Source organism: Panthera leo, chromosome E1 (genome assembly GCF_018350215.1).
Source record: "Panthera leo isolate Ple1 chromosome E1, P.leo_Ple1_pat1.1, whole genome shotgun sequence".
Classification (NCBI taxonomy): Eukaryota; Metazoa; Chordata; class Mammalia; order Carnivora; family Felidae; genus Panthera; species Panthera leo.
Window position 1 is genome coordinate 38,518,935 of NC_056692.1, and position 21,879 is coordinate 38,540,813.

The 21,879-nt window shown below is 37.9% G+C and overlaps 1 protein-coding gene across 1 annotated transcript in view; it reads right to left on the reverse strand.

Annotated features, from left to right (window-relative positions):
- The window catches only part of IKZF3 (IKAROS family zinc finger 3), a 90,957-nt gene that overhangs the window by 23,356 nt on the left and 45,722 nt on the right, over positions 1 to 21,879 (reverse strand). Inside the window, exons 4-6 of the mRNA XM_042914708.1 lie at positions 4,890 to 5,150; positions 3,809 to 3,976; positions 1,713 to 1,829 (exon numbers count right to left, since the gene is read on the reverse strand). Coding sequence (XP_042770642.1) covers positions 1,713 to 1,829; positions 3,809 to 3,976; positions 4,890 to 5,150 — 546 coding nt within the window. The remainder of the gene's footprint in view (positions 1 to 1,712; positions 1,830 to 3,808; positions 3,977 to 4,889; positions 5,151 to 21,879) is intronic.

Here is a 21,879-nt window from a genome sequence, read left to right on the forward strand (position 1 = left end):
CATACTTTTGTAATCTTTCTGCTTTAGAACCTTCAAACCACTCAACTGCACCTACTGCTGTCAAACAGCAAATCCCCTCAGGGTTTGATACTCTGAATATGCAACTGGTTCAAGTAATCGAATGAAAATGTCAGACAGCCCAAGCTGCAGAACCAGGATGATGGTCAACTGGATGGGACAAAGGACAACTGCAGAGATGTGACACAAAGAAGTTTCATGCTATTTCAACTGAAGAATGAAAAGGAAATAAAACCATAATTGATATATGGAAAGGCATCTAGTATTTCAACCAATTTCTCCTAGGCATATAATTCAAAACACTAAATAAAATGTGAAACTCCCAAAGGCAAAGATAAGCATCACAGTAAATCATAGGAGTAGACAAATATATGATTTTGGGGCCTTGGACAAAGAAAATCCTTGTAGTTTTAACTGACTCTGCCCTAGCCATTCCTCAACCCACTCTACTCTCAATTGCTTTTTCAGTTAATGGCAACTGCATTTTTTTTTTTTTTAATGTTTATTTATTTTTGAGAGAGAGAGAGAGAGGCAGAACATGAGTGGGGTAAGGGCAGGCTCCAGGCTCTGAGCTGTCAGCACAGAGCCTGACACAGGACTTGAACCTATGAACTGTGAGACCATGACCTGAGCTGAAGTTGGACACTTAACCAGCTGAGCCACCCAGGTGCCCCATGCAACTGCATTCTTCATCACATCCCACATCAATCTGTTAGGAAATCCTGTTGGCTCCACCTTTAAAGTATATATAGAATTAGAACATTTCTCACCACCTCTACCGCTACCAAGACACAATTTTCTCCTGCTTGAATTATTACGATGGCTTCCTAGCTGGACTCTCAAACAATTCCCAATTTTGCTGCAAATACAATCTATTCTCAATAGCAAGTAGAGTGATTTTTTTTTTTAATGAGAAAAGTGTCACCTTTCAGTTCAAAATGTTTTGAAGATCTTGAATTTCATTCAGAGTAAAAGTCAGCCTTTATAGTAGCCCACAAAGCTTGATAAGATCTGGTTTCCCATTTCCTTTCTGGCCACATGTTCTATTACCCACTCTGCTCCAGAGACACAGGACTATTTATACTTTGTCAAACTCAAGCCCCAGGGCCTTTGCACTTGCTATTTCCTCCTTATCTGCAGGGCTTTCTCTTTGTCCCTTTAAGCCTGTTAAAATGTCAGCTCCCTGACTCAGGTTCTGCCCCCAGTAGCTGCTTCATTTTTCTTCTTCTTTTCTTTTCTTTTTTCTTCTTTCCCTTTCCTTTCCTTTCCTTTTCTTCCATCCTTTCTTTTTTAAAGTTTATTTATTTATTTTGGGAGAGGGAGTGTGAGCAGAGGAGGGGCAGAGAGACGGGGGGAGAGAGAATCCCAAGCAGGCTCTGTGCTGTGGGGCTCATTCCCAAGAACCATGAGACCATGACCTGAGCTGAAGTCAAGAGTTGGATGCCTAGTCTACTGAGCCACCTAGGTACCTCCTTGCTTCATTTTTCTTAATAATACTTAACTATCTTCTAAGAAACGGTATATGTTACTTATTTACTTTGCTTATGGTCTGCCTTTCTCCACTGAAGTATAAACTGTGAGGGCAGATGTTTGTTTGTTTGTTTGTTTGCTTGTTTTACTTACTACTATATCCCACCACCTAGAAGAGCAGATGCTCACTACATGCAGATAGAACGAGTGTTGCATGAACTCACCGGTCTCACCCAGGTCCGTGCTCTGAAGAAATGTACGGCAGCGCTCCTTGTGCTCCTCAAGGGAACTTCTCTGCTTGTAGCTCCTTCCACAAAACTCACATTTATAGGGTTTCTCGACTATAAGGAGAGCACAAGGGGCACTCAGTGACCCTCACGGTTACAGAATAAATGATGTCTTTGGGTACTGTGCAAACTATCCTTTAGGAATGAGACTGCTGAGAGAAGCCAGGGTATTTGGATATTTTTGCATCTATACTACTTTTAAATTTAATAAAGTAAAATCAGGTTATGGTCACATTAGAGTTTTCTTCGGAAGGACAGCCTCCTTTCACAAATGAAAGGATTTGGATATAATGACTATCGCTGAGCATGGTGTTTTGGCTCCAGATCCAATCTTGTTTCTTTAGGAAAATATATAGGGCCTTTTTATTCTTCAAGGAGATTTGTGTGGCTTAAAAATGAAACAGAAAGAGATTCCTTATTTTGTGACATCCATCTGGCTTGTAAGTAAAGAATGCTGGGAGTTAGCCATTCAGCCAGTTGATGGCCTTTTCAGAGCATTGACATATTTGGATAAATTTAGCTTATCCTTGCCAAGTGGCTATAGTGAAATCTGGGCTAAATCAATAAAAACTGAGCTAACTGAAGATATTTTTGAATAATAGAAATAAGAATGAATTACAAAAATGACTTTATCTTAATTTCTGAGATAAAGCAAACTTTCCTCAACAGTTCATCCGTAAAATTCAAGCCACCTTTGTCCTCCCAACTCCTCCAAGTGCTTTATTGCTTAAAATATGTAAGTAATAATTTCAACTGTGCAGGGCTGGTTTTTCTGATTTGTGGATAAAGCGTACCCTAAGAATTTGTCAGAGTTTTAGGAACTGAGACTTTTATTTTTTAATCCTCTTGCTCTGTTTAAAACAGAGTCTTTGGGACATAAAGCACTAAACAATCCCTCTGGAATCCCAAATTAAAATGAATGCAGGTTTGCTAGGGCTAAAATTGTTTTAAGTGTTCTGCATAAATTGGGGTCGTCTAGAATCTATCTCAAAAATGACCACTGTATTTGGATCTTACTTGAAAAAAGCAATAGACAAGACTGTTCTAATTTTTTGGATTAAACTCATCTTTAATTCATTACTTTGAATGATGAGCTGTAAATGAAACCTTTCTTTTGCCACTTAATATCTCTCATGGTGGGTTTCGCTGGGGCTGATTTGTTTAATCCTTAGTCTCTGAATTGTGACCAGTTGTGGGTTTGGGGCTGGGTTTTAGTCAAAGCAGTACGTGGATTGACATAAAAACAAACCTTTTTTTTTTTTTTTTCAATTAAAAGTTTGCCAGATAACATCAAGAACATGAGGTCCCAAATTTGAAAATAAACTCAGTTTTAGTTTTCTAGGAGGGAAATTCTAAATGTTGAAAAAAAATTTATTATCTTGCTTGGTTAAAATAAAATGTGAAAACATTAAGATAGAACATAGTTATTTGTTTTTTTTTAATTCTGCTCATCTTCTAGAGATTAAAAATAAATAGGCTGATCAAGAAAAAAGTCAGGTTTAAGAAATTTACCCCATGTACACCTAAAACTAATACAATGTCACATTGTCAGTTATATCCCAATTAAAAATTTTTTAGCCCAGAATGGCCAAAAGAAACCATCTGACAATTAATTACACTCAGTTTGCAAACTGTACATCATTTGCTTGTCCAGACTTCTGAATGAAAAGTGTGTGCATGTGTTTCTTAGGAAAATAATCTCTTAATAAAGTTTACCATAAGAAAATACCAATGACTATAATTTTTTCACAAAATTTTAAAAGGCATTTTTATAGGGCAGGCTCTTCCTGTCTGACTGTGTTGTTCTCTAAGGGAACAAGGATGGTGAGGAGATGATCATCTCCATTGAGCCAGACGGAGAGCAATTAATGCCTTAATGGAAGTGTAATTAGCCCTAGAGGTCTCTGCTGTTGTAACCCTTCAGAACAGGAATGACGGATTAAAACCTCCATACTTAACTCTTTCTAGTTTCCTCAATGGGCACTGAGAAACACAAATTTACTAGATATGGAATGCTCATTGCTCTCACTTACCAGAATGTGTCCTAAGGTGACCTGTGAGTGCGTCTCTTCTCTGGCATGCGTAGTTGCAGAGGTGACACTTAAAAGGTTTTTCCCCTGTGTGCAGTTTAATGTGGCGGAGGAGGTTACCTTTCTGAGTAAAAGATGCCCCACACTGATTACACTGGAATGGGCGTTCACCTTTAAAAAGGACAAAAAGGAGACTTCTGATCACCCAGCAAGTGGCAAAGCATATGCACAGATTAGACGCCTATGGCAAAAGCTCATCTTTTAGACAATATCTGTTCATATCATATTGGGATCAGCTGGGAACTATATTTCAAGGCAAGCATACAACTTACTTCTAGAATTTCCTCTGTAGAAGAGAAAAAGCATTCATCTAGTAAGGCTATTTTAGGTATCATCTTGTCTTGGATCAGAGTGGGGGGGTTGGGGGGGGAGAAAGATAGCTCTAGAAGTGCTTTCTAGATGTAAATTTGTAACATTACTTAGCATTCTATTTGAATATAATCTCAATCTGAAAAAAAGAATCACATACTCAAATTCTAATAAGGTATTGAGGGCCATAAATACCTCTTTTTTAAAATTTCATATCAAATGTCAGATGGAATCTATTGGGTTCAATGGGACTGTTGTGTTTGTATGCAGTTCTATAGACTGGCTGTTTATTTGTCTGAAGATAAAAATTTTAAACTGATAATAAAAACTATATCCTTTCATCTATCAAATTTGAACCCGATATAATAAGGAGGTCTGCTTTTCAAAAAGTTATGCAAAAATGTATGAAAGATGCTTAAGAAGCATATCACAAAATTCAACTCCTACTTATTAGCTGAAGAAAAATATTTGGCTGACCTAGAACACTGTGCTTACTATAGTGTTTTTATTCATGGCATATGCAATGTTTGCCAAATGCATAGTAAAGCAGGAATGAAAATCACTGGGTAAATGAAAATGCAGAGAGGGGGAGGTACATCAGTATTATAGCAAAAATCAATGAAAGTAATCAAAAGTCCCAAATTCCACCATTTCATTTCTCACATGGCTGCATTAGGACAGTTTTCAGAAGAATGGATGAAGGAAACTTATTTACCAGTATGGCTCCGCTTATGAACCATTAAGACATTGAAGCTAATGCAGGAGAGTCCACACACATCGCAGTTCATCTTGCCACTGGTTGGCCTGCTACTATCATACGAGACAACATGTCTTTCCAACTTAATGTTTTCATATTCATTATATTCTCTCGAAAAGCTGTATGGAATTTCAGGCTCTTCTGCATTTCCCATGGGCTCTGGCTTTAAAATATTCTCATCCCTTTCACTGTATTCATCTTTCACTTTCATTGAATCATCTGCAGGCAGGAAAATGCAAGGAATGAACAATGATTGTATTTGGAGCTATCAAAGCAGCTCAAAGAGAGAGACCCACAACTGACAATCAAATACCAAATGAAGTTAACATAATATTGTACATCTACAAAATAAGAAAGCACCATTAGGATGATCACTCATTATCTGAATTCAGAACCACAGTCAGGGGGAAACACACACACACACACACACACACACACACACACACACGTGACAATGACTTGCACCATCCAGAAAATGAGACAGAATAGATTTAGCTGTCACTGCTCAAAGCGGCCATGAAAAAAACATTTTGAGCAACTCTTCTCCAGTACCGGGGGAGAAGAAAGGTTCTCAGACTTAGTACCTTTTTTGGTGGCCGCAGTTAAAAGGTAAGGTGATGGAGCTCTTTGGTTTCAAAAAGAAAATACTGTTTCAGTCCTTCAAATGCATTCAATTTAAGCCACTAAGAGTGAGAGTTGAATAGTTGTTATGGTTTTTCTGATTTTAAGCCATGCTTTGCCTCTTCCCCTTCCATGTATATGCACTGCTAAAAAGAGTCTTATCTCTCTGTTTCTCTTGGAACTGATAAAGAAACAACATTGAATATAGAGGAAGCTGGCAGTACTAGTGAAATACTGTTGAGAAAGATAAAAGGAGAAGTAATTCTTTAACATAATCTTCTAAGGAGTCACTTTCATTGACACAGGTAAATAGAGCTCAACCTAAACAAGGGAAAAGGCACCTGTACCCATGTTAGGGAGGATGAAACTCAAGATCCTGGAACTGTATAGAACTGGAGAGGAGAGGAGGGACTGGCCCAAAAGAATTTGCTAACCAGGCAGTCTCTTAAAAAGAGTTGCCACACTCTTGAGTTGAAGAGCATAAGAAGTGAAGAAGGCAAATATATGTAGTGACACTGATAACACCTAAATATTTGCCTGATATTAATCTTAATAAACATTTGCAAGGGACTTTTCATATATAAGATAAACTGCTTACTTTTCCCAACATTTGTTCTTAGAAATTGGAAGTTATGCTTCCTCATGAGGAATTATAAGTCAATGGAATTTTAGGGCTGGAAGGGAATTTAGGGATCATCTAATCCAACCCCCTTTTGTTCTTCAGATAAGGAAATCTGACACCAGAGATATTTTCAGTGATTTGTCCAAGGTTACACAGCCACTTAATAGCAGAGGTGTGATTAGAATGCTGAACGTGGATTTGACCTCACACACTAGATGTAGAAAGTCTAAGTGGCTTCTTACTAACATATTCCACTCTCTCATCAATGGTGAAGACATTAAAAACCAAAACACTCTGAAGAAAAGATATTTTAAAAAAACTGCATCCCTTCCAAAAAAACACCAGTGAGTGCAGAGCTCCTGTTGCCACACAGGAGGAAGTACAACTGCAGCTGTGCCTGGCTTGCTACCTTCAACTCGAGTTTCAATTTTCACTTCTATCAAGGTTACCTTTTATCTATATTAACTGTGTTTGCTTAATAGAGCAAGACAGGGCCTAACCACCAACCGAGGAGCCATTGCTGCAACACTGTTCCTCTGCTTCTCACCACAGTTCATGGTTCATAGCCTTTCACTCTTTGGTTAGAAGAGATGCAAGGCTATAGGATCAGTCAAACATTTTTCAAATTTGTCCATTCTGTACATCTGGGTCATACATGAATCCATATCCATTTCCACATGGAAAGAGGTTCATTCCCTTCTTTCTCTGGATAGGTCTCACCTGCTTTCAGATGGAATTGGTTTGCTCAAGTGGTTTTGCTTTTTAAAAAAAATTTTAAGAGAAGGATGCACCTGAGGCTTGTACCCTCCTCCCTTCCTCCATCACTCCAGCTGTGGGTGATATCCCACCAAAGCTTGAGTGCTCTTCAGTTTGCATGTAGGCGTTTAAAAGAACCTCAACGGAAAACTTCAGCTACTGAAAACCAAAAACAGCAGATAGGGGCCCGCAGAAAAAGATCCTTTTCATTTTGGTTATAAAATGTTAATATGAGCAAACTTGAGCCATTCCATGGTCAGTGACAATAAAAAACTAGGAAGATAAATGTGTTGGGTCTTTCTGAAAATGGCAGGACAAAAGAGAGTTGCTACTTCCCTCAGGACTTTGGCTTTAATGGGCTTGATCTAGAACTCAATACCACACCAACCTGGCCCAAGGGAAAAATCTTGGCTTTGGTCCCTTAGGATTTAGCTGTAGAACAAGGAAGATGGTATTTGAGACCCAGAGCCCTAAGGGAAAGCATAAGAGACTCATGGACAGAGTATTAGGAAAGTCCGTTGGACTTAATGGACCAAGAGTTCCTGGTACAGTTGTTGGTTTGCCTTGGAACTCGTACTTCTTTCTTTTCTTTTCTTTTCTTTTCTTTTCTTTTCTTTTCTTTTCTTTTCCTTTCTTTTCCTTTTCTTTCTTTCTTTCTTTCTTTCTTTCTTTCTTTCTTTCTTTCTTTCGAGAGAGAACAAGCTGGGTAGGGGCAGAGAGACAGGATGAGAGAGAGAATCCCAAGCAGGTTCCACACTGTCAGTGCAGAGCCCAACACAGGGCTCAGTCTCATGAACCTGAGCCAAAATCAAGAGTCAGATGCTCAACCACTTTGAGCCACCCGGGCAGCCCAGGAGAGTTACTACTTTTAGATGAAAGACCTGAATGGCCTCTCTGCATGGTTACTGGGATCAACAATTCATCATGATTTACCATGTAAAGATACACAGAATTGAACACTAGAAAACATTAGTATCTAAGATATGAATGGGATTTCTGAGACATTATTGGGTTTAGAACCCAGCCTCCAAATACAGTCCACCAAAACGACTGGCACAGACACTTGTCTGCTCTAATGAAGAGATTCATTCCATCTCTTGGGAGGAAGATTTATTGCAGAAGAAAGGGGAGCATTCTGCTACTTAGTATCCTTTGAAAATATTAAAATCATGTCTAAAATCAAACTTGTCTAAAATCAATCATGTTTAAAATCATCTTTGAACCCAAGCTTGCTTCTAATTTATGACTTTGTTATATTTCCAAATGGCATCTTCCTTCTTCCAGCTTCCAAGTCTTAAAAATGGAATCCTTTTTCTTTCAGTCTCCACCTCAATTCAGTCTGCAAGACCTATAGATTCTATGTCCTCAGGCTCTCTGGATGCTAATTCCTCTTTTCCATTCGCAGTGCAATTTAGTTTAGCCTCTCATCCTCTCTCAATACTCCTTTTTAGACAAATTTACTACAAAGTATGCTATGCTTTCTGCCTGTATATTCTCAAAATTGATGTAAAATTGCCTCTAACTGGGTTTCCGCTTCCATAATTCACTGATTCTACTCCCCTGAAGATCATCAATAATGTCCTGATTCCTAAATCCACTGGCCTTTTGTGTGCCATTCTCCCCAGCTTTTCTGTAGCCCTTGACACTATTGACCACCATTTGCTTCTATACTATTTGTTCAGTGAAACCGTAACTTCTTTCCTTACCTTTCTGCTGTGTTTTTTTTTCTAGCTCTTTTCCCTCCCTCTGCCTCATAAATACCGCCCATAATGTTGTTTTTTCTTCCCTTTACATCCCCTCCCCTGTGGCAATTTCACCTACTATTCAGGCTTCAACTAGTACTTTCTGTGATTAACTCCCAAATATATATATCTCCAGGTGTAATCTTTCTCTCCCCTTTCAGTCCTCTAACCTATAAGGCCTCCTAAGTATCTTTCCAGTTACTTAGGCTAGACTCCTTACAGACATATTTCCTTCCTCTTGTTTGTACCCCACATTTAATCATCCCTTGGTTCTATTTTTGTATCCTCTCTCCAGTTCTGTTTCTCCTCCCCACTATTGTGCATTCCTAGTATCCTGAATCTCAGGAACTTAATGCTCTCCACTTTGTTCTCCTTGCCTCCTTTCTCTCTTCTTTCCAGTTCATCCTATACACTACCACCACATTATTCTTCCTCAACTATAGCTCTGGTCATATCATGGCCACGTGAAAATTCTTCAATACTATACTGCCAACAAAATAAAGTCCAAACTCAGAAAGAATCTAAAGGGGCTTTCAGTATCTGGCTCCACCCCATCTTTGTAATGTTGATTTTGAATACTCAGATATCTTTAACCAAACTAAACAACTTCTAAGTATTCTTGCTTTTATTATTTCCACTGCTTACATACAAGATCTTTCCCTAATGTTGTCATGGGTGGGTCCAAATCCTACAGATCCTTTAAAGCCAAAACTAGTATGCCATCTCCCCCCTGACACACACACACACACACACACACACACACACACACACACACACTCACACACTGATCCTCACCCCACTCCCAGCTGCAAAATAATCTGTTCCTTCTTTCTCTGAATTATTTATAAATTTACTTCATCTCCCATGTGGTCATGTAAGCTATCTGAGGTCAGAAGTTACACAGGTTTGTTTTTTTTAACTCAGTATCCCCTGTGACACTGCTTAACTTGTATCTGCTGATACAAGACTGTGTGGTTTTAACATAGAAATTTTGGGGGTCTACTAATTTGATGTGGAGACTGGAAATATGCATTAAAAATATGCTCCGTAAGTAAATCTTTTTTTAAAAGTTAATTTATTTTTTATTTTGAGAGAGAGAGAGTGCATGTGCAGCCCAACATGGGGTTCCATCTCATGAACAGGTCAGATCATGACCTGAGCCAAAATCAAAAGTCTGACGCCCAACCGACTGAGCCACCCAGGTGCCCCAGTAAATATCATCATCATCATCATTATTATGATTATTATTTGAGAGAGAGAGAGCACCCACAAGATGGGGAGAGGGGCAGAGGGAAAGAGAGAGAATCTGAAGCAGGCTCCACACTCATCTTGGAGCCTGATGCAGGGTTTGATCCCACAACCCTGGGATCATGACCTGAGCTGAAATTGAGTCTAACGCTTAACCGACTGAATCACCCAGGCGCCCCTAGCTCTTTGGGTAGTAGATCTTGTATACAATGGAGTTTGAGAACTGCCACTCTCTAGTTTGACACAGTATTCTGCATAAAGTACATACATAATAAATACTTAGTACATGAATATACCACTGCATTAGCCTCCTAAATGGCCCACAGTATATGTGACCTCTATTTTATACTATATCTTATTTCCAGATTAATCAACCTGTAGCACTAAAAATCTTTTTCAAAAACTTTCTATGATTTCATTCTATTTCTAGAACAGTCTAAACTCCTTAGCAAGACCATCAAGGGCCTATCCAGAACCTGCCCTGAGCCTTCCCAATCATCTCATTTCTCACTAGTCCTCTTGAATCAACACTTTTTCTAGACTAGAGCCTTGCTACTCAAAATGAAGTCCTTGGATCAGCAGTTCCAGCATCCCCAGGGAGCTTATTAGAAATGCAGACTCTCAGGTCTCACCCCAGACTTACTGGATCAAAATTTGCATTTTAACAAAATCCTCAAGGATTCCTATGCACATTAAAGTTTGAGAAGTATAGCAGCAATCTAATTGCAGTCTTCCAAGCCTCTTCTCTAGTCTTTTCCATACCTAACATACCCTTCTCTGACATCAACGTTCTATTCAAACTTCCAGATGCTATTTAAATGCCATTTCTTCCATGCAGTCTTCCTTGACACTCTAAAGTAGAAAAAAATTCTCTTGTTTCTGTGCTTTCTCATATACCTACCTCACTCTCCCTTATATTTAGCATATCACTAAGCCTGTACAGATTCACCTTAATATAGGTGATATGTTCATAAAGTGTTGCATGTAAAACCAATAATATTGTTCCACTGATTTAAATTATACATCCAGAGATGTTTCTCTTCATTTTTCTATGATTTTCAGTTGTCAGTAACTGGCAACATGTGAACTGTTAGTGAAAGCAGAAAATCTTTAAAAAAAAATTTTTTTAATGTTTATTTATTTTTGAGAGAGAGAGAGAGAGAGAGAGAGAGAGAGAGAGAGAGTGGGGAGGGGCAGAGAGAGAGGGAGACACAGAATTCAAAGCAGGGTACAGGCTCTAAGCTGTCAGCACAGAACCCGATGCGGGTTCTGAATCTATGAACTGCGAGATCATGACCTGAGCCAAAGTTGGATGCTTAACCAACTGAGCCACCCAGGGGCCCCTAAAAGTAGAAAATATTAAAGATCTGGCAAGAAATACTTAAATACAGTGAAGAACTGTCCAACAATATCTGAAAGGTTTTGTAAAGTGAATAAACCTTTTGTAATGTGAATAATTTCATATCTTACTTTTGTAAATTCCAGTTTCCTATCATATGTATCAGGTTTCTTAGACACACAACTTAAATTGCCACTTAAAATACTATCAAGGGGCCCCTGAGTGGCTCAGTCGGTTAAGCGCCTGACTTTGGCTCAGGTCATGATCTCACAGCTCTGTGGGTTCGAGCCCCACATCGGGCTCTGTGCGGATGGCTCAGGGCCTGGAGCCTGCTTCAGATTCTGTGTCTCCTTCTCTCTGCCCCTAACCCACTTGCATTCTGTCTCTGTCTCTCTCAAAAATAAATAAACATTTAAAAAAATTAAAAAAAAAATACTATCAAGAATCTTCACAGGCACTAGCAATATTTTATTTCTTAATTCAGGTGGTGGGTCCATGTATTCTTGTTTTGTAGTTATTCTTTCAACTATACATGTAATTATATTTGCCTTTCTGTGTGTATGATATATTTCATAGTAAAAAATGTTAAAGGCTTCCTGAGTAAATTTTTTATAAGTGAACTTGTGGAGAAGAGAACATACCAAACCACAAATTGCTGATAAAGGTAATTGCTTAACATTCCCAGAGGGGGGAAAAATATGTCTAAATTGAATCTAACCCATAGAAAATTAGATTAAACTGAACTTCTTCCTAAAGGAGATACTCTGGGGTACAATTGCTCCCATCTTTGTCTATGTTATGGAGGCCTCTTAGGAAGATGACATACACTAACACACACACACACACACACACGCACACACACACACACCCCAGAGAGAATTTTGTAGGCTGAAGAGAACAAAGGCTTGGCTCACTGGGGCTGATGCACATGGTTTCATTTCCTGGGGTGATGGTTATCACATGAAAGGCTTGCACTCCAGAGTAGACATTTTTGGTTTCACCTGAGACACTGCAAAAACAATGGGTCTTGGAAAGGATCCAACATCTAAATCCTTCAGGGGCAATAGCACTCTCAGCCAACTGTGCCTCAGTTTGTTTTTACAGGCACATAAAATGCTCAGTTGGAGAGAAGAACCTATCAAAGATGGCAAATGGAACAGGCAACTTGGATGTCTTAGATAGCACGTTAGTAGGAATTTCCCAGTGCAGAAAGGGGGTTCTGAGTTTCCACTCTGAATTATGGATCTCAGAATTCAACTCAAAGAAGGACAAAGCTTGGAGTAATAGCCTTAAGTTTGCCAGAGATATTGTGGGAAGGGGCAAAACAAGATAGAGGCTCTTGAACAGGGAAGACACAAAAGGGTGATGTTGTTTAAGTGTTTTACAAGGATTAGGGGTCATAACCATGAAATCCTCAGCACATGCAAAAGTCAACTGGATAACAAAGAAGCTTAATCATCTTAATGTGGCATTTTAATGATGCCACTGATTTGCTATGCCAATTCAGAGATAATGAGGCCCTAATGCTACAGATGTTCAGCCAGGCTAAAAGAAAGGGGGGGTGGGCTTTTCTAGCATGCCATTTTCTAACTATCCAATTAAACAAATTGTGAAAGCATCTAAATAGTTTACCAGGTTTTGACAGCTGTTAATAGGATTTAGAAGCTTGAAGCACTAAAGAGCAAAATGGGAGATATATGTATTGTAGGTATTTAGCCTACAGAATTTGTTGCTACCATCCAATACAACAGAAATAGATCAACTAAAACAGTTTTCCTTATGAAATTAATATCTCTACTCCTTTCCTACAATGGTCGCTTTGTATCAGAAACAAGAACACTGAAATCATGGGTCATTTTCATTTTCTAATTTACATTTTTATTTGTAAAGTGAGGAGGGAGGAAAACCAATGTTATTTTGCCAACTAAAGAATACTAAGTTCTAGTATTTGCTAACCAGTAAAATTATAAAGCTTCAATGAAAGCAAAAGTTTTGGTCATTGCTTTATAGGATCTATTATGTTTTCCTTTTTTTCTTCTTTTAAAATTTAAAATGATAGACATCTATTAATTTTTAAAACACCTATTTTAAAATTAGGAAAAAACTGGAAAAGGTGAACCAGATGGCTAAGAGATGAAATATTATATCTTAATAGCAGCAAAATAAGAGATAAGCAGTTTGGCTAATATTTGGTTTGGTTAAAGTTTTCATTAAAACATATTCTTATCAGACTTAAATCTGCCCTTAAAAAAATCTCAACTGTAGGGGCACCTGGATGGCTCAGTCAGTTAAACGTCTGACTCTTGATTTCAGCTCAGGTCATGATCGAGCTCCGAGTCAGGCTCTGTGGTGAGTGTGAAGCCTACTTGGAATTCTCTCTCTGTCCCTCCCCTGCTCGTTCTCTCTCTCTCTCTCTCTTTCTCTTCCTCTCCCTCTCTCTCTCAAAAATAAATTAATGAACATTTAAAAAAATCTAAACTGGTAATTGCTAAATCATGTCGCTTCTTATTCAAAAACTTTAGCATGAAAACATGAAGGAGGTTTCTGTTGCAAAGGAACCATTCTCCACTTAACTAATGATGTTAATCTTTGTCTTATTATCTGACTATCAAATAGCTCATTCATTGCCATAATAAAACTAATTTTGTTTAATAATTTCAATGTGATGCTTTGCTTCCCTATCAGAACAAGAGATTTATTACTTTTAACAGGAATATACTACATATCAGTGGTAGGTGAGGTTCCAGCTGCTCAGTGGGCTAAATTTACTCTTCAGATGTCTTCATCTACAGTTGTGAGGATTGAAGAACATGGTGTGTGAAAGTTCCTTCTAAACTATAAAGCAGTATACAAATATAGTGGCTTTTTCATTTCTCTCTAACTATGAACTTTTCTATTGATCATTTAACCTATGTATTATTTTATATTTCTATTTCTGAGAAGTAACTACTATCCATTGAAAAATAAAGAATGAAAATATATCTAAAAAGATTGAGGTTTGGAGCGCTTGGGTGGCTCAGTCAGTTGAGCAGCCAACTTTTGATTTCAGCTCAGGTCATGATCTCATAGTTTGGGAGCCTGCTTGGGATTTTCTCTCCCTCACTCTCTGCCTCTCCCCGTCTCATGTGCTTGCTTTCTCTCTCTCACTCTCTCTCTCAAAATAAATAAATAAGTTTAAAAAATATATTTAGAAAATAAAGAGGTTGAGGTTTAAGATGTTGCCCAATCAGAGATTGTTTACCTAGTAGACATTTCATTAATAAATACAGAAGAAAAATCTTTCTTTTCATTTATAATTCCTTTGTATAGAATATTCACTCTCTTTTTTGAGTGCAATTAAAACATTTAAAGCATATTAAAATAGAATACTTAGAAAAATTAAAAAATTATCGTCCAAATACAGTTAAATTGGCTAAAAATAACCTGACTGACACAACACTAAACTGAGGATCACAGGTAAAGAAAGGAATGAAAATGCCTCCACATTCACTACAGAAGTTCCTGGTATGCATAGTATGTGTTGTGTTACATGACAGTTAACATGTTTATTTCCCATATAGATTAGGAGTATCTTCAAGGCAGGGGTCAGGTTTTAATATTTAATAATATTTGTGTCCCCAGAAGCTTTCAGAGGGCTCACTTACTCTAGGTATTGAATGAATAAATGAATGGATGAATGAACTCTTTGGGCAGCCTGAACCAATTTAAGAGGAAGGGGGGCACCTGGGTGGCTCAGTCGGTTAAGCGTCCATCTCATGATTTTGCCTCAGGTCATGATCTCCAGGTTCATGAGTTTGAGCTCCCCATCAGGTTCTGTGCAAGGACCACACAGGCCTGCTTGGGATTCTCCCTCTCTCTCTGCCCCTCCCCTGTTTGTACTCTCTCTGTCTCTCTCAAAATAAATAAACTTAAACAAGATGACGAAGAAGAAGGCGGCCAGGAAGGGAAGAAGGAATAAGCCACTTTGCTGTACCACTCCCTAATTTGTCTACAACACTCTGAAGCTGAGACGTGGTAAGCAGAATTTCTCCTCATGATACATTAGAAAAACACCCAAGCCCCACAGTGATAGATAACCAGTTCTCCAGTTGACTTCTTTGCTCATGGTGGTCAGCCTTTTGTCTCCCCTATTCCCTCACTTTGGAACAGGATGTCATCCTTTGGAATAGTATGACCAGTCCCTGCTTTTTTTTTTTTTTTTTTTTTTTTTAAGTTTATTTATTTATTTTGAGAGGGAGAGAGAAAGTGAATGTGGCAGTAGGGGAGGGGCAGAGAGAGAGGGAGAGAGATTGAATCCCAAGCAGGCTCTGTACTGTCAGCATGGAACGCTATGCGGAGTTCAAACTCATGAACTGAGAGATCATGACCTGAGCTGAAATCAAGAAATACTTAACTCACTGAGTCACCCAGGCACTGCCCCCCCGCCCAGTCCCTGCTTCTTAAACCTCTTCCCTGAGCTCTATTCCTGCCTGATTCTATTCTACCTCACTTATTTGTTTCTTCAGTCTACTCCTTTTTCTTGGTCTCCTAGGTGTCAGTGGTCTCCTGGGGCCTGTTTCTTTAACCTTTTGTTTTTTCACTTTACATATTCTCCTAATCCAACCTTCTGTTGTGGATGACCCCACATCTTTATTTCTAGCCCAGTTTTCCCTGCTCAGCCCAACAGGTACTTCCAATTACTTCTTAGATTTCTTCTACTTGTTCCACACTCAACAAGTTGCAACCTAGCTCATTATTTCTCTCTTTTTGACTTTCCTTCCAAATCTGCTCCCGCTATACTAGTCCCTGTTTTCCCCTTTACCTAGTGGCTGCTCATTGTCAATGTCTGTATATTATTCCACTAACAAACTTAACATGTAGCACTGTGCCAGGAACACAGTTTAGCTTAGTTACTGCTTACCAAATGAACAGAAGAAAGGAAGGAAAGAAGGCAAGAAGGAAGGAAGGGGTGAACAATTATTCTGTTCTTTGCTTCAAGTACAAAACTAAGGTTGGAGACGTTTTTTAAAAATTGCGCAGATTGTAATTTTGCCTAAGGTTAGCATGTTAGGCCACAGCAGAGGAAAACAACAAATTGTATTTCTAACTTATGGTATACCAACCAGACCCAAAGGATTTAAAGCATTCTTGAAAGAGAAGAAAATGAGTATATGGATTAAGAATTAGAGGATTCTTGCTCTTTTTAACATTATATTGATTAAAACAAAATACATATAAAATAAAATTTACTATCTGCTACATATTATTTGGACTTTTCTTCCTCTCTGCTTCCTCCATTCTCTCTGGTTTTCAAATAATGGAATTAGAGCACTAAGATACAAGGAAAAACTCAGCACTGACTTGTCCTAGGTGAATGTACAATGCTAAAAGCACATAAGGGAATAAGCTATCTTGTCACTGGAACATGCTTGTCCCTGGGGGTAAAGTATAACAACTGCTTAACAGCTGCCCAGTAACACACTTCAAGACTGCAAGCAAAGATCTATTGTTGCTCTACCAGAAACAGTGGAGGGTATAATGTCTGGCAGAATAAAACCAGGATGGAATCTAGCTGTAAACTGGAGTACAAGTCTTTTTCTACTTCAAAAGACAACCTCCAATGATAATGAATAGAGAGGTTTTTATTAACAGTATTCAAATAGCACCGGAGTGGGTACTGATAATTATAAGGAAAAGACAATAGGGTATTTCCCTCTTATGTTGCCCACTAAAAATGATTTGAATGTATTTTTTTTTAAAGTTCTGATGAAAGAGAAAAGGCTTTGGAGTAGACAAAATCTAGGTTCAAGCTGTACTCTACTTGTGTGATCTCAGCAAGTCGCTTGATTTCTGTAAATTTTCTCACTTGTACAATGATGATATTATCTACACCTAACAGGGCTGTTACTGTAATTACATTAGGCAAAATAATGTATATAAAGGCCTAGCATAGTAGCTGACACATAATATCTTTGTGACCTTGAGTTAGGCAAAGATTTCTTAGATATGATACCAAAAGCATGATTCATTAAAAAAAATTTTTTTAACATTTATTTATTTATTTTTGAGAGACAGAGACAGAGTGTGAGTGGGAAAAGAGGCAGAGAGAGGGAGACAGAATCCAAAGCAGGCTCCAGGCTCTGACCTGTCAGCATAAAGCCCGACGTGAGGCTCAAACCCGTGAACTGTGAGATCATGACCTGAGCTGAAGTCAGATGCATAACCGACTGAGCCACCCAGGCGCCCTCCTAAAAGCATGATTCATAAATGAAAACATCTTATAATTCAATAGTAAGCCAAATAATCCAATTAAAAATGTGAAAAATATTTGAATTAACATTTCACCAAAGAAATTATACAAATGAACAATCAGCAAATGAAATGATGTTCAGCATCATTAGTAATTAGAGGCATGCAAATTAAAAGCACAATGAAATGCCACTTCATACCCACTACAATGGCTGTGATCAAAAAGACAGCTATGAGTGTTGGTAAGGATATGGAGAATATGCACTCATAATATGCTGCTGGTGGGAATGTAAAATGGCACAGCCATTTGGGAAAAATTTGGCTGTGTAATAGATAGCCTTCTGAAATGGTTCCAAATAATCTCTGACTCCTAGTATTCATATCCTTTTATAATCTCCTCCCCTTGAATGTGGATTGGACCTAGGTGATTTGCTTCTAGTTAAAAGAACATGGCAAAAGCGATGGGAAATCACTTCTGTTGTTAGATTATAAAAACCTATGATTTCCATCCTGTTCTCACTCTCTCTCAGGTGCTTCTCATGTGCTTCTCTGATGAAGTAAGCTAGAGAGCCTATGTGGTGAAGAACTGAAGGCTATTTCTAGCCAACCTACAGTGAGGAAACAAGGCCCAGTCCAAGAACCCTCAAGGAACTGAATCCTGACAATTACACGAATGAGTTTGGAATTTGATCCTTCCCTAGTCAAGCCTGCAGATGAAACCACAGTCTAGGTCAATACCTTGATTGCAGCTTTGAAAGAAACAGAGAATCCAAATAAACTGTGCCTGTATTTCTGAGATAATAAATTTGTATTGCTTTAGGCTGCTAAGGTTTGGGGTAATTTGTTACATAGCAATAGATAACTAATACAGACATTTCTTATAAAATTAAACATAAATTTATCATACAACCCAGCAATTTGACTCCTAGGTATCTACCCAAAAGAAATGAAAACATGTCTGCACAAAGACTTGTACACAAACATTCATAGCAGGATTATTCATGAGCCAAAAAATGGAAACAGTCAGAAGGTCTACCAATTGGTGAATTAATAAACAAAATGTATTTCATCAATAAAATAGAATATTATTCAGAAATAAAAAGAAACAAAGTACTAAAACATGCAATGATACAGATAAAGTTAAAAAAAAAAAAAAGAAACACATTTGGCTCAGGTCAATGTCTCACTCTTTGTGAGTTGAGCCCTGCATCAGGCTCTGCCCTGACAGCGCGAAGTCTGCTTGGGATTCTCTCTCTCTCTCCCTCTTTCTGCCTTTCTCTTTCTCTCTCTCAAAATAAATAAACATTAAAAAAAAAAACATTATGCTAAGTGAAAGAAGCCAGAAGCAAAAGACTACATATTGTATTATTCCTTTTATATGAGATGTCCAGAAATGGTAAATCTATATAGAGACAGAAATCAGATTATTACTTGTCTTGGGCTGGGAATGGGGATTCACTGCAAACAGGTACCAGGGATTTTTTTAGGATGATAGAAATGTTCCAAAACATGGTGCTAGTTGCACAACTCTATAAATTTACTAAAAATCATTGACTTGAACACTTAAATGTATGTAAATTAAAAGCTTTTAGGGGCACCTGGGTGGCTCATTCTGCTGAGAGTCTGACTTCAGCTCAGGTTATGATCTCATGGTTCGTGAGTTCAAGCCCCATGTCAGGCTCTGTGCTGACAGGTTAGAGCTTTCTTTGGATTTTCTGTCTCCCTCTCTCTTTGTCCCTCCCTCCTCTTGCACTTTCTCTCTCTCTCTCTCAAACATAAATAAACATTTTTAAAAAAGCTATTTAAAAAAACTCTATAAGAATTAAAAAAAAAAACTAACCTGACAACTAATATCTAGCTACACGGATACTGATTCTGTCTCAAGAAGGTAGAGTTTAGCTACTTATTTACCAACTATTACAGGAAGCATTGTGACAAGTGTAGCTTTTGACCTACGATTAATCCCATATGACAAATCCTTATGAAACTAACTTTAACTCCTTTTGTTCCTGTGTAACTAATGTCATGACCTTCTCAAAGAAATTAATAAGTATTGTGTTAAAAAAACACCAGGTGCATCTGTTACTTGGCAGTAGGAAAGAACTAAAGTAACTGTAAGAGTTGGCTTCATAAGACATTTCCCATACTTAATTATTTTATAACCAACCAGGTTGATAATATTTTATTATTAACTTCAGAGAATACCTAAGTAACACCGATTTTTGCTAAGTTGTGCTAAAATCCATAAATATCCAGATTTTCTAATTATATTACTTCCTTGTCACATTTTGTGCTTTTATGTCTTTTTTTGCTTTCATGTCTTACTTTCTATTCTGTTAGTAATTTAGTGTGCCTTACTAGGCTATGATTATTAATTAATTAATGAGGACTATCCCTGACCTACAAGTCAGCAGTGGTATAAAAGCCCATGGGGAAGCTCTCTGAGGGTTTACCCAGTGATGTGAGAGTTTAATTCTCCCATAAGAAAAGAAGAAAATAAATATTTTTTCCATATAGTCTCAGAGACAGAACCAGTACAACCTAAAGGACTAGAACCAGAAAACCAAGATGATTGTAATGAACAGTTCATAACAAAATTCCAGAAATAGTCCTGGGCTCCAAACAATGAAAAGAGGTAATAAACGTACAGTAAGTTGTGTCCAAGTTTGGGTGGATGAGAAGTATAGCCATAAGCTTAGACTGCCTTAAAAGAACCTAATAAAGAGGCTTTCCTATTGTCTCTAGGGCTGCCATGAACTTCCTTGAGGGGTAACAAAGGGTAACAAAGGCATGACTGGGATTTCTGCTTCTGTAGACACAGGTGCAAGAAAGCCTCGTTCTAACAAATCTTGTCAATGTTTTTAATGCCACCAGACTGACTAATATAGTGAAATATCTACCACAATCCCATTTTTACTTATTCAGCTGACATAATTAACAAATCTATTAAGGGTAAGGTCACAAATTATTTTTAATTATTAAACCATCAGTCTCCATATGTTACTGTTTAGACAGCATCACCCCCTGCAGAATAGAGTTTTCAAGACTGTCATTCTACAACCTCCAATCTAGATCCAATTGCAGTCAGTTAAAAAGCAGATTTCAACCAGGCAACTGAATGAGAAAACATCTGGACCTACCAGTCAGAATGAAAAAGGTCACATGTTAAATCCAGATAATCTCGTTTATTGGTGTTTGAAGGTTATACACCAAGGGCTGGATTACGAGGGTCCTCCTTTAGGCTTGGCTCTGACATCTTCACTCTTCTGCTGTGTGTGTGACACTTTAAAATCCAAAGCTTTCAAACTGCTGTGCTATCAGTCACTTCCAAATGTAATCTTCCTAATTCTAAGCCTGAAAACTATATCAACCTATTACTAGACCACTGAGTATTAGATGCTAAATTAGATACCACACAACAGAATTGTCAGGGGCAAATGATATCTATCTATTCTTTTTAAAAAACTGTTTAAAAAATTTCCATCTGGCATTTTTCTGTGGATGAAACATCTGTAACTTTCTTTATTAAAATTAAGAAAAAGGAAAGATCTTTGAATTGGCAAGGAATAAAATTAAAAGATTGCCCTACAATAGGTTTCAGGTCTGTGACAAAAAGGAGGATTATGCCTATTTCTTTAAAAAAAATTTTAATGTTTATTTTTGAGAGAGAGAGAGAGAGATAGTGCAAATTGGGGAGGGGCAGAAACAAAGGAGGGCAGAGGATCTTAAGTGGGCTCCGTGCTGACAGCAGAGACTGACGTGGGGCTTGAACTCACGAACTGTGAGATCAGGACCTGAGTGGACGTCAGACGCTCAACTGACTGAGCCACCCAGGCGCCCCAAGGGGGATTATGCCTATTTCATGATTTTTTTTATTAGTATATGTTATTTTATATACATACACAGCTGACTCAAAATTATTTATGTTGGGAGCCATTCTATAGACCATTACATATGAAACTATTACAAAAACAGCAAAGTTAAGAAGGCTTAAGACCTCATACACTTTGGTCAGAGCTTTTTAATCTTTTGGGTTGTGGACTTCTATGAGAACTGTACTCTTGACCCAGATAAAAGGCATACGTGCCCATAAACTCAAAATTTCACATGAGAGGTTTCCCAAACCTTAAGATTTTGGATTGAGAATCTTTGTATCAGGCTTTTAAATAGGGTCAGGATTAAATTGAAGGCTCCTTTATATACAGTGTACTGTATATAATTTATATGATAGTGGCTGGCCTTCAAATTACTTGCTCAAGTATTCTCAAAAGAATTTTGAAAGTTATATATTTCTCCCCTGTACCCAGTGGGCATTAAGTGGAAATTAAGTTGACATCTACAATTTTTCATCTCTATCTATTTATTTACTTATTTATTTGATGTTTATTTATT